This window comes from Ruditapes philippinarum, unplaced genomic scaffold, assembly GCF_026571515.1.
Source record: "Ruditapes philippinarum isolate M1 unplaced genomic scaffold, ASM2657151v2 ctg1085_1_1_1_1, whole genome shotgun sequence".
NCBI lineage: Eukaryota > Metazoa > Mollusca > Bivalvia > Venerida > Veneridae > Ruditapes > Ruditapes philippinarum.
Window position 1 is genome coordinate 375,089 of NW_026857392.1, and position 13,738 is coordinate 388,826.

Here is a 13,738-nt window from a genome sequence, read left to right on the forward strand (position 1 = left end):
TATCAGTCAGTCTGAAATAATTCTAGAGATGTAGGTGTTGTGTGGACAATAATAACAATGTTACATGGTCTAAAAAAATAAAGTCCTCTGTTTCAAATGGCAGGAGCAAGATAAACATTTGACATTTTAGTAATTATGTAAATATATCCTACAAAATGAACTTTGTAATTTTATGTCAAATGTCCAGTTATTGAAAAATAAAAAACAAATAAATATAAATTTTTGATTTCTATGGAAGGAGATTCCAGATTTTGTATCAGCAATTTGATATATAACTTTGATAAATTTTCACCCCTACCCGACACATTTCTGTAATTAGCATAATCATAGCAGAATGTAAAAACTTTTTGACCGTTGACTTTTGTCTGTTGCTATTGGTGCCGCACATGGGGGACAGGTTTTTAGCCCATGTTTTATGGAGCACAATTCACATCACCACTCGTCGCTGATGTCTGCACAGCGGATTTACAGATGAGTTCATCATAGAAGTAGAAGTAGAAGTATTGATAGAACCTACAAATAGTAATGAGCTAGAAAGAATTTCCTGGTATTGAATGTCACAAATCTTTCAGAGAATGATATTTACTTACTGATACTTTTAATTTTGTTATTGTGCCATGATGTTTACGTTGTCCTAAATGATTGTCATCAAAATTCAGCACGAGCATCAATTGTTTTTCTATAAATAAACCAGGGGATAATCTATTGGCTGTAATAGATTGGAAAAATGATGCTAAATATAGTAGTAAATAATTACAGTATGTTACAGGGGAGCGTTACTTTGTTATTGATGGTAAAGACATGTTTGTCGTGTATAATAAGATGTGATAATTATTCAGTGATATCATGATAAAAATGAACAACAACTTTCTCTTCCCTCAGGTTTTTTTTCTCTCTTTTTTTTATGCTTTAAAACATATTTCTTGGACATATTTAGTATCATATTTCCCGTATGAATATACTTGGCCACAGTTTCTGGATTTTTGTCTATTGACAAAATTATTTTCAAGAAGGATGTACTTATGTTGATTTTAGTCAATTTTGTTATCAAAGACTAGCTTTTACTTGTTTAATATTGACTATGTATGTATATTAAAAGTCCAATAAGAAAAACAGAAATTCTTTTTAAGTTGATGCTTTAAATTAAAGTAATATTTTGAAGATATGGCTTTAAGATATGACAGATTAAAAACATTTACATTAAGATAAAGCATTATTTCATGTCTTTGAAGTTTTGATTTACTTAGCTGAACTTTGATAGTCAATGTGTTATCATATTTTTCTTACAAAGAAAAAAAAACAACAACAAAGTAGATCTAGTTTGTATTTGTTTTACCCAAGATTTGAACACTTATTAAAGAGACATTCTTATCAAAATGTGACATGAAGATTTGGACTGAGGACATGTTGTCCACCATGTCTGTGTAGATCTGGCAGAGATAGATAGGCAGCTGGACATGTGATTGACAGGATGTGACAAAAAATGAAATTTCCTGAACACAAATATTTGAGAACTAGTCTAGATTTTTTAAATGGGTGGTCCAGTCTGGTTTACTGGCTGAATTACTTGATATCATTTTCATTATAAGAATCAAAGTAAAATTATATGAAAGTTGTCTGATTTATTTGTGAAGATAAATAAAAAAATTTAATATTTGTTGTTGTAACATAAAGGAAGTCCAGCAAGAAGACCAATATGCATACATGTATGTTGTCTTTTTTTCCCCTAAACACCTTTTCCACCAGTTTGACCTTTTTGCCCTTATAAAGTCACTTTTGCTACATTTACTGAAATTTGAACATGGCAACAGCTTTCAATGATTTCCTACTGTGTCATTTTGTTGTAAAAGTAGCTTGATAGACTCTTCATAAAAACCCAAGAATCTTCATCTCTACATGTAGTCAAGAGAATTTTTCAAATAATTATACCTGTACATAATAAAACACCTACGTTAATGTTCAGATTTAAAAATTGTAAAATTTTCCTGCTAACAGTCAATATATTTAATGCCATTTTATGGGCAATTTGTGGAATTTGCTGCACTGCCTACTTTGACACCTACCCTGGTCAATAAACTTTCTAACTTAATTAAGGTTTTGTTATATTATTACCTAACAATTACTCAAACAAGCAGGTAATTGATGGCAGTAAATTATATGACTTCAATTTTTATGTCCTGCTTTATTAGCTAATTATTTTACTGACCCAAGTGGGCTCCATTGTTGTCCACATGTCAATAACTTATAGGAGAAGTAAGAGTTGCTTCCCCTGAGGGTATGCTTGATTGTAAAAATTTAAAGGTTTTGTGACAGCATGTAACAAGAATATGTTCTGTTTTGTTCATCACTTTGTCAAATTTCTCTATGGGGTAGGGTTAATGGCTCCATTAAAAAAAAGATCTTTATCTTTGAAAGTGTTTTTATCATAAAAATCTTTGTTCTTAAGTAGAGGAAATGGCTCTTTTTGCCATTTTCACTTTGTCTTAGGATGTGTTAAATGAAGACAATGAACTGAAGTAATTAAAAAAGTGACTACATAATGACAGTAACCTTTCTGTTTAGTACTAAGAGCTTATCATTTCTTAATTGTACTTCAAAACATGTACTTTGTAAGACAGAAAAAAATGAGGGAAAAAGTGGTGAAAAGAAATTTTCTGAAGGATTTTATATTTGAGGAAAATAACAACATTGACTTGGTATTTGTGAGGTATGGCTTTTATCACAATTTGTAAACAGGTTAATACCTTAGATATTAAAACATGGTTTAAAGTAATAAGTCTTCTTAATTTTCAAACTTGTTACAATTATACAGTTTCTTTTCATCTTTCAAATGCAGAGAATTAATGCTTCCATTTTTAGAAACACTTCACACTGTCGATAAAACAGCCTTTTAAATTAAGATTAATTCTACGATACTATTTAACTTCATTCGATTTCTTTATCAATTTTTTTTGTAACAAGTGAGACCTTAGTATCAGTACAGTAAGTTTAAATATAGACAAATTGTAAGATAACAATGTGCTATCAGGTCCAATGACGTCAATTTGCTTCCCCAGAAGTCATTCACGATTCAGACGAGTGTAAAGAGTGTTAAACATTTGACCACAAAGAGCTACACATCGGTCATTTATTTTGAATGTACATTCAAAGGGAACTTTATAAGGTTTCTGCAAATTTTTATTAGGCTATAGAGTTACATTGTAATGTCTTGGGGTAGATAACAGCTAGAAGCCTGTCAAAATCGGACAGCAAATAAGGCAAAAAGGTGTGTGATTGTGGTTTTTAAAGTAATTATTACGGGTTGCTGACCAAATCAAGGGCTATGAGTAACCATGGATAACTGGATATTTTGTTATAAAGGATAGTATACAATAAATAGGCTGAAAAACACGGGATTTCTTCAAAATAGGCCAGCTTCTTGTTGAAGCCTAAGTATTTAAATGACAAAATTCAGGCAGACTGTTGTGTTATTAGTTTGGGATTTGCACAAACATCAGCGTGAAAAAAAGATTTAAGTACATGTATAAGGAAGATAAGTGGACATCTGTTCCAAAGGGATTTAAGTGACCATTATATGCTGTCTGATGGTATTTAGTTAGTGATATTATTTCGGACAACAAGTTAATGTTTAAAGCGATTGAATTTGGAATTTGAAAACTGGTCGTTATAGACTGTTTGCTGAAGTGAAAATGCATCAAAATGTTGTTGTGTGACACAGACCCAATATGGTAGGAAAATTTATGAAAATCAGTCTTTAAATAATAAATAAATGTCATGCAAATATGATACTGTTTTTGAAAAAAAAAAAATCTGTTATTTCCAATCAAATTACAAAGTAACTTCAGTGATTGTATTTTGTTTTTCTAGTTGCTAAATTGACAGTGGGTTGTGAAAAATCTTTTTTGACATTGCACTAAAAGCCGAATTATGGAAATGAAGTTCTTTAATATGCTTTGACATTTCATAGGATCTGAACTAGTGGGCACATATCAATTCTAGAAAGGACAAAATGTTTTTTATGTCACATATAATTTGCTTTAAAAATTGTGGGTAGCAGTAGGTGGGCTGGCCATATCATCTTTTATAATGTGTGTAAGTCTATATAATATAACCTAATTTCTCTAATAGACTTAAGTTCATATCGTGCTTGGAAAACAAAATGAATTGATTTCATGCTATTATGGTTCTCACTGCGATGTCTTTGAAGTAATAAAAAATGTCATTTATGCTTTGTAAGCGGTTTATAATTATAAAAGAGGATTTATCCCACACAGGCCTTGAACTTGGGAGATTTATTCTGTGGAATGAAAATCATAGAAATGTCAAGTTTTAATGACATTTTTTTTTTTACATTATTTCCTGGAGGGTGCCGTCTAGAATAAAGGTACTTGCGTAACTCGTAGGACTGTTTTTGTAAATATAGTGGATGACAATTTTCATGATTATTGTATGTTTACACGTATTGAAACATTATAAAGATAGTTTATCTGTAGGAAGGAATGAGGGGCATATTATAATAATTTGTATTAATTTTGTCTCTTTTCAGGCGGCTCAACACTTTGAACAAATGTGCAATAATGAAAATAGGTACCCCTACCAAAAAAGAGGTAAGCTTTTATAATAGTATATTTATTTTACTAAATCGTACATTGTAATTCTATTTTCAATGACTATCTTTCATTTTAAATATGTCTACTTTATAATACTACATGTTGGATTAATGTCTACATTGAATGAAAAGCACTACCCATTCTTAATTTGGTCCTAATCTTTATTAATTGGCAAATGTACAAAAAAAAATCTTGACAATTAAAAATGATTACGTTAAATTTAAGTCTCTTAATTTAATCGTATATATGCTAAATTTGTATTTTCAACTGGTCTTTATTTAAAAATTTCAACTGTCCCAATGGTGATATTAGGAATTTGATATTAAAATGCGGAAAATGAAGTAGCTATGAGTTTAGCAGTTACATGAGTATATAAATGTGTTGTTGGCCAGTCAGCAAGGTTAAAACAGCTATAAAATTTGACACAGCTGATGCTGTTTAACATCATGAAATACTGTTATAGTTTATAAACAAGATGATAGATTATAAACCTTCATGATTTTCCGGTCTTTAAAAAAGAATAATTGTCAGCAGTTTTATCAGAATTCCTTATCTTTAGCAGATATCAGTATATTTAACTAGAGTACTGTCCTATTTGTGAGGAACATTTTAAGGGGCGGGGGAGGGGGGATCATTTGTTACCTTATTCAACATACAATTACAAAAGATTCCAATCAGAAAATATATTAAATCATATGAGCCGCGTCATGACAAAAGCAACATAGTAGTGCGTTTGCCACCAACATTGATCCAGACCAGCCTGAGCATCTGCACAGTCTGATCACGATCCATGCTGTTCGCTATTAGTTTCTCTACTTGTAAAGGGGGAGGAGTGGATCCTGGATCAGACTGCCAGATCAAGGCTGTCAGATTCCTGTCAAAGCATATTGGTTTTCAAACTCATTATCATGTATTGATTTTGACATCCATAGCAGTATAATAGCAAGGTAATGTGTATAAGTCATATGATGTATCAATTTTTGACATCTATAGCAGTAAAATAGCAAGTTTATTCGAGGATATATAAGTGATGATATATTAACTTGACACTTGTTACTCTGGCAATGTCTGCTATAACAAGATTTTGGCAATTTTAGACAGTGAGTTGTTACTGCCAGTATAACTTATATACACTGATCATGGCTTGATAAAACGTTGGCACATTGGTATGCTATATTGTCAAGGATTATTTCAGCAATTTGTAGCAATTGTCATCATGACAGACACAATGTTAACCTTCATTTATCTAAATGTAGAAATAATTGTTTTGCATTCTACTTTTTTTTTTTATTTCATTGGTATTCAATTTTTTTATTTTTCAAGATGAAAAAATTAATTAACAATTTTTATTTATTTTTTTTGTCAAAAAAAAACCTATCTGCTTTACAACTTGATTTTGATGAAGTTACCATGTAATATTTTCAATTGTGAATTTTTTAAAAAAAAAAATTGGTATTTCTAAAAATCAGTTTTTCAGAATTTTTTGCTATGATAAAAGTCTGTAAAGAATATATAAGTATATATGCAATAAAAATAGCATTAAATTAAGAAGAAAAGACAAATTAATTGGCTGGCATCTACTGCCTAATTGGTTCATAAAAGCAATACAGAGAATATCTATGATGCAAGACTCCTAGAAAAGAATACAGAATAAAAACCAGAACTTCAGTTGGGATGGGCTGATTTGTATTTAATTTATATTTATTGTCTTATCAGAAAATTTAAAGAATATTACTTCGGCCTTGTTTGCCATCCAATAATATGTGTGTAAAAAAGGGCAGCTGTTTTAGATAAATTATACTGATAGAACTGTTTAATATTTTGATTTATCTTTGTAGTTGATTACAACAGAATTTGTTATCTGTCATAAACTAAATTTACAAGATACATGTACCAACAATTTTATCGGTTTATCAATTCAACAGGAATAAATTGGCTTTAGTTCTTTTTTCGTGAAGGGGTTTGTAGCATGGACACCCAGTGTACATACTGAGAAGTCACTAGGCTTAGTAGTGATTAAGAAACGATATTTGATAACAAAATTAAAGTTAAAATGGATTAAGTACAAGAGGTGGTAATAATAAAGCTGTAATGCAGAAATATAGGATTATAACTGATTAATATTTTTACCCTTCTTTGTTTGATTAGATAAGAAATGAAATTGATTGGAAAGTATCAAGTAGGTCTTAATCTTTTATTTATCATAGTTTTGTTTGATCTACTGTACAAACTGTTAATAAGCCGGGATATAATAACTTTGTTACATTCAGTTTTTGTTACTGTAATTTGACTTGAGTAAGTGTCTATGTAATGTATGTCTGCTAGGGTTTGTTGTTGTTTTTTTTCTCTTCAAAAATTACTGATAAATGTTTAGATTTACTGCCATCTGAATGAGCATTACTATAATCATTGTTTTGTAAAATCATCAATATTTTGTATCCGTTGCTCTCAATTATACATGATTATTTTATTGTTTCACGGGAGGGGTCTATTAGGGAGTGTAGGAGAATAAAATTGTTATTGGACATTAATATATAATTGGAATCTACATAAAAAGGCACGGACATATAAGAATAGAATAAAATAGTAGTGTGCTATTTCAACTGCAGGAGTTTAACTATAGAGGTGATATAGGAATTGATTTTGACAGGAAACAGGTTTTAGATATGTAGGCAAATTTAGAAATGTCTAGAATGCAATACAAAGTGTGCAGTATTTATCAATAATGCAGTATTTACACTTGCTTGCTGCAGTATTTGTTTTCTCATGGGGGTATTTCAGTTATAATTAACATCTCAAACTTGGGCAGTGTTTCAAACACAATGAAATATCAATAGTTCTATAATTATAGATATCATAGCATATAACTTTACTTTATTTATCTGTTTGTTTTTCGCTTGCTGGCTCACTATGTTGTTTGTTATGGAGGTATTGAAGGTCAATATAAAACTTAATGTAACAGAAGAAATTGATATATGAACTTTTAATGTTTTCATTGTTAGGACATGTTAATAAGAGTGGATTGAACTTCTTGCACTGTTGAGAGAACTTGATTTTCAGTAATTTTTTCAAGGCTTAGGCATGTGGAGAACTTTATAGTTGCCTGTGGAGTACTGATAATAAGTATTCCTGTACTGGCTCTGATGTAGAATTTGGCTATTTCAGTTTTCAAAATTCTACTAAAACATTATTTGAAACACTTCATATTAAATTGAATACAACAGTATTGCATTGTGTGAAATCTCATAATTTATATACATTATATATCTATTCTCAGGCTGAAGAATCTGATGAAGAAGATCTATGTGCCCTTAGTGACAAGTGGAAATATCAGCGAAGCAGTCGACGTTGGTCACGTAAAGACTTAGATTGTCCTGTTATTGAAAACCGAAACGGTCAACCGGTTCTGAAATCTGCGTCCAGTCATGATAGTTTGTTAGCCGACCAAAATAGCAGTAGTGAAACTGGAGATAGTCCTGTGCTAGACAGTAAAATGCTTCATACAAGTGAAGACATGGTGTTCAAAACGTCTACGCCTGCATATGATGCAAATGGAAACACAACTGGAGTTAGTCCCAGGGTAATTCGAAGAGCTGCTAGTGAAAGAATGAAGGGAGCTAAAAGCTTCCTGAAAAGAATGGAGAGTTTAAAAGGGAAAAGGTCAAGAAAGAATAAAACTATTACAGAAATAAGTGGACCTGTGATCACGGACAATGCTGATATGCAGGCAAAAATTAAGCATTTAAATTGTAGGGATATAAACTTGCCTGTAGATGCAAATTCAAATATTTCTGAAACGTCAGAAGTGTTTATGAATGGCGATACTAAAGGAAATGTAGCTATTTCATCGCCTGAACTTATAACCTCCCCTAGAAACGAGGCTCTTACAGTGGTAACACCTCCTAGGAAGTCGGACAGTTCCGGTTCTTTAAATTCTAGTGCATTAAACACTGCAAATTCTAGTGCTTTGAACACAACCAATTCTAGTGCTTTGAATTCTACTTCTGGAAATTCAAGTTCAGACAAAAGTTCAGACTTGTTGCATGTTTCTGAAAATGGTGCTTTAAGTTTAGACTTGTCAGTTAGAAGTAGAAACAGTCACTGTAGTGATTCTAACTCATCACAAGAAACACTTTTCATTCCAGGCGAATATCGCCCAGGGAAGTTTCCAACTCTTTTAGATGACTCCCTCTTCAATAGAGACAGCAATCCTAGAACTAGAAGTTATAGTTACGCTGACGATGTTAGTGCACAGGAAAACTCTGTGCGTAATCGACGAGGGTCACATGACCCAAGAAAACAAATGAATAGAATTAGTATTTACGATAACGTTCCTATTGAAGAGGATTTAGCAACTGCGCAAGAAGAGTTAGATATAATTCTTTCGGAACTTTTCCAAAATATAAATGGACTTAACAAAGCAATAAATGGAGAAAATGCAGGTATGTACTAAAGTTTTACATTAACTTAATATTATATAAAAAAAATGTTTGATAGATTTACAGGACAATTATGGTACAGCTCAAATTTTAAGTATTATTTATTTGCATGAGGGTTTGTTTAATATAAATGGTCAGTCAACATTGTTTATTACTTTTTTAAATCATTATTATTCATTTCAACGGTACGACAGAAATATCTGTCACAAAAATCACTTTGAATATGTTAAAGCACTGAACAAAACTATTTAAAAAGGAGTCAACAAAACGGTATGAAATTGAAAATACGGGTGATCAAGTTAAAAAATTAACTGGTTATTCAGTTTTTAGAGAAGATTACTATGCATTGAAGTGTAATTAGAGTAAACTCTAATTAGACTGAAAAAAACAACAGCAAAAAACATATATAGAATTACAGAAAAAAAGTAAATCAACTACTTGTACTTTTGAAATAAAATGATGAAGAGAAAAAAATTATCAAAAATTAAAATGTGTTAATTAGTAGAGTATTAAATCATTTAAAAAAATTTAATATGAATGGTTGTACCCATTTTATTTGCTTTTCTTATTTCTTTGCCAGGAAAACTTAAGAAAAAATTCTCCAAGATTTGATTCAGTGAGCAATGTGCTTTGATAGCATGCAAATTGTAGTTTTTTTTGCAAAACTCTTTACTTGTTAATAACTATCTTGTATCTAACCATAGCCAATAGGCTAATGTGATATTTATGTAAAAGACAAATATTACTTGACTTCTCCCTTGCTTTTATAATTAGATGTTGTTTAGAAATATTAGTTAAAAAATCACAAATAAACCATTTGTGTGCTAGATATTTTACACTGCCAATGCCATCTAGTTGTAAATGTTGGCATGATGTCCAAGGGAAGTAACTTAAGGTAGTAGAGTACATGTAAATGTTGGCATGTTGTCAAAGGGGAGTAACTGCAGGTAGATAAATATGTAAATAATGTTGGCATGCAATAAAAGGGGAGTAACTAGATATAAAATTGCATATTTAAGAAATTTTAAAAATGTTTTTTACCACTTTTTTGTATCCCTAAAATTTTACAGAACTGTTCTTTTATTTACACGATAATCTATGCATGGTCAAGATGAAAATATTCAATATTTTGCTCTCTATTTTTTTGTTCGTTAACAATATTATATTGAGAAACTTTCAAATGAAACAAAAAGTTATAAAGAAAAGGATATCATGCTTGTTTGATATACAATGCCAAAGGGAGTTATTTTATTGAAATCGCTGTATGTCACAGAAGTTGTTTACTTACGTTTTCTTGGAATTAAAAAAAAAAAAATACAAAAATGAAAAACAGCTGTTTATCAAACAAATGTTGTATCATCATCCAAATGTAAGATTTAATATGAGTCACATTTTATCTTATTTAGAAATTCTGGAGCCTCCGGTCTCTGACAGTTATTTGGACGACTCCAGTGTTAGCATTGACTCACAAAACCCTGAAAATGAGGGAAATTTGGACAGCCCCGGTGATATAACTCCGCAGGACGAAAACGAAGTAATCAGCGGAACTTTATCATCACCTGATATTAGTGATCACGAAATACAAACCGAGGATATGTCACATGACGACTCTGCGGAACATATTGTGGTACGAGAACGCCGAGATTCTGGTGTCGGCTCATCTCTCACAAGAACTAATAGGTTAGTACTTATATCTAACTTTCAAACACTTGGTACTGCAGTTGAGTGTAATTGACAAATTAGTATACACGTATTCGACAAAATAAGGATTAAATCATTTTCTCAAACTATCTGGTGTCGTCTTGTTAGTTTCATACCTTTTTCGTATTTTGTAGAACAAAATAAAATTTGAAGATTTGACACATTCAATATCGATATTATTTTGCCAGGAAAAAAATATTTAAAAAAACCCATTATTTTCTGCAATATTTTTGCTTTTAGGAGATTTGAATCATATTGTTTTATTTTCATAGTCTTTCCAGAGCTACAAATCTGAACTAATTTGAAAAATGTCTTTATTTACAGTGAAAGAAGGAAATACAGAATCCGATGGCACAGTTTCCAGAAATCACACCGGCCGACATCAGAGAGCCGTAACTTACAACTGTGTAATCTTTCTGCTGGTCAGATCCTGATGCTTAGAAAATTATCACTTTTAAAACTGACTGCTTTAATAGAGAAATATGCTCCCAATCGTTCAGGGTGGTCGCTAACAGTTCCGAGATTCATGAAACGGAACAAAGTGCCGGATTATAAAGACAGAAATGTTTTTGCAGTCCCGTTCTCTGTAATGATTCAGCGAACTGGTCAGGCTTTACCACAGTGTATTCTACACGCAATGAGATTCTTACGACGAACTGCAGGAGATGCTCTCGGAATATTTCGGAAATCTGGTGTTCGATCAAGAATCCAGAAATTACGGAATGACATTGAGGCAAATCCAGGTATGTTATTTTTGACAGCATTTGTTTATTGAAATAAATTGGTCTACAATAAAAATAGAATGAAACCTTGCAGAATTATTTAACTTGAAATAACTTGGCTCTAAAATCACAGTTTTATGTCAGGTGTATTAATTTGAAGAACATAGTTTCATGATTTATAGAGTTTAAATTCACTGCTTGTTTTCTAATGCATTGATTTGCACTGATACCTTGTATTTAGATGGGTTTGCGATTATGTTAATTTATCTAACAAGCATTTTTTTTCAACTTTCCAGAAGCGGTAGATTTTGAGGACTTGCAAGCTTATGACGTAGCAGATTTAGTGAAGCAATACTTTCGTGAGCTTCCAGAATGTCTGCTTACAAACAAACTCTCAGACATCTTCATTTCAATCTTCATATGTAAGTCTTGCACTATGTACACTGTTAGTTTAAACATATCTATTTAGCTCGATTGCGAAACAAGTTCTTGCCACTTTATATTAAAAACACTTTCTGGTCTACTACCCGGAACTAACCAGTACTAGTGTCATATGAGGAATCATGATCATGACCCCAAGTAGGGCTTGAACCCATGATCCCAGGGTTGAGAGACAGACAACAACTAGGCCACCCCTCCCCTCTCAAGTCCAGTGTTTATAACTGACTATTATCATAGTTTTTATTTAGTTGATAAATACTGTAACAATCTTTTCAATGATAACCCTCATGTTGTTTTTTTAAAACGACTTTTGATTGTTTCTCTTTATGAAAGTTCAATCTCTATATGAAAGTCCAATAATAAATATAACAAAAATTTAAGGTTATATTGCAACTTTCAAGCCTAACTGGTGGAGGAAGACCTCAGATTCCAGTCCATGCCAGATACCAGGCACAAGTGCACACCCGAGTAGAACCATTAACCTCAAGTAATCCAGCTGTTCTTCACATGATAGTGATTTTTGTCTACTACTTGAATAGTTGAATGTTATGTAATATACTTATGTTTTTGTATGATAGATGTACCAACAGAGATGAGGGTAGAGGCCCTACAGGCTGCTGTAGTTTTGATGGCAGATGAGAACAGAGATGTTCTACAGTCCCTACTGCTCTTCCTTAGTGATATAGCTAAACTTGCCAACAAACACCAGGTATATATCTTCTCTTTACTTTGCTATAGAATAAAACAACCGAAAACAGAGTGTCATACCTTAAACCCTTACCTGCTTGTTGCATCTGGTTAAACCCATGTGCACACATGCCATCAGAACATATTCAAGGACAATTCTATTTTAGACACCTATTATTTACCTATGTAACTATTATACAAAATTATACCGGTACTTCCAACACATGCTTGTGTAATCTTTGCAGAGGGACACAATATTATATTTTAAAAAATTTACAGCTAAAGTCTACTATTCCTTTTAAAATGCATTGGAATTACCAAAATAAGAACATTCCAATTTGTTTTTTGTGCAGTTTTCAACTTTTCATTGTGTCTGTTGTGTAACTTATTTTCTTTTATGATATACTATATTATACATGCTCAGAAATGAAATAAAATTTTGTGTTTTATCTTATTGTAGATGAATGCTAGTAATTTGGCTGTGTGTTTTGCTCCCTCACTCTTCAACATGGGAGGTGCAAGAAGTATTAATCAGACACCAAGTCCGAGAAGAAACCGTAAAAATCCTGGTATTCCCGATGCACGTGAATTAATGGAGCAGAAAGCAGCGCATGAGTGTCTTACAGTCATGGTTAACGAGTGCAAAAAACTGTTCACAGTAAGTTTTATTTAGCTTCATGTAGTAATATGTTTACAATGCAAAGTGAAAGATATGGTAGTCCTGTTTTAGTTTGCTGTCTTCCATATTGAAAATCTGTGTCCCATATTTTGTACTAATTTGCTTACTTCTTAAAATTGACAAGCTTAATATCAAAATTATAGTTAAACATTAAAATATAATATATACCAAAAAAAAATTTGTGTCTCATCATCATGTCTAAATACTGTATGACTTCTTATGTATTTTAGCAGAATACATAAATACAGCGAGTAAAGTTAAAAAAGAACTTTCCTTTTTGTTAATATTTTTACTACATTTTCATTACAGATACCAGCGGTAACTCTAAGTAAGTGCCGTGTATTGTACGAGGATCCCGTCACTCTTGAGGAACTTAACAAACAGTCCGAGGATGGTAGTCAAGGTTACAGTGCTCATATTGAGTCTTGTATTCAAGGTCTCCTCAAGGTAAACTTATCT

At 31.7% G+C, this 13,738-nt stretch overlaps 1 protein-coding gene across 1 annotated transcript in view; it reads left to right on the forward strand.

Annotated features, from left to right (window-relative positions):
* Positions 1-13,738, forward strand: part of LOC132749585 (uncharacterized) — a 128,370-nt gene that overhangs the window by 109,763 nt on the left and 4,869 nt on the right. Inside the window, exons 7-14 of the mRNA XM_060739395.1 lie at positions 4,547-4,607; positions 7,888-9,052; positions 10,456-10,729; positions 11,075-11,493; positions 11,769-11,894; positions 12,492-12,622; positions 13,061-13,258; positions 13,589-13,726. Coding sequence (XP_060595378.1) covers positions 4,547-4,607; positions 7,888-9,052; positions 10,456-10,729; positions 11,075-11,493; positions 11,769-11,894; positions 12,492-12,622; positions 13,061-13,258; positions 13,589-13,726 — 2,512 coding nt within the window. The remainder of the gene's footprint in view (positions 1-4,546; positions 4,608-7,887; positions 9,053-10,455; positions 10,730-11,074; positions 11,494-11,768; positions 11,895-12,491; positions 12,623-13,060; positions 13,259-13,588; positions 13,727-13,738) is intronic.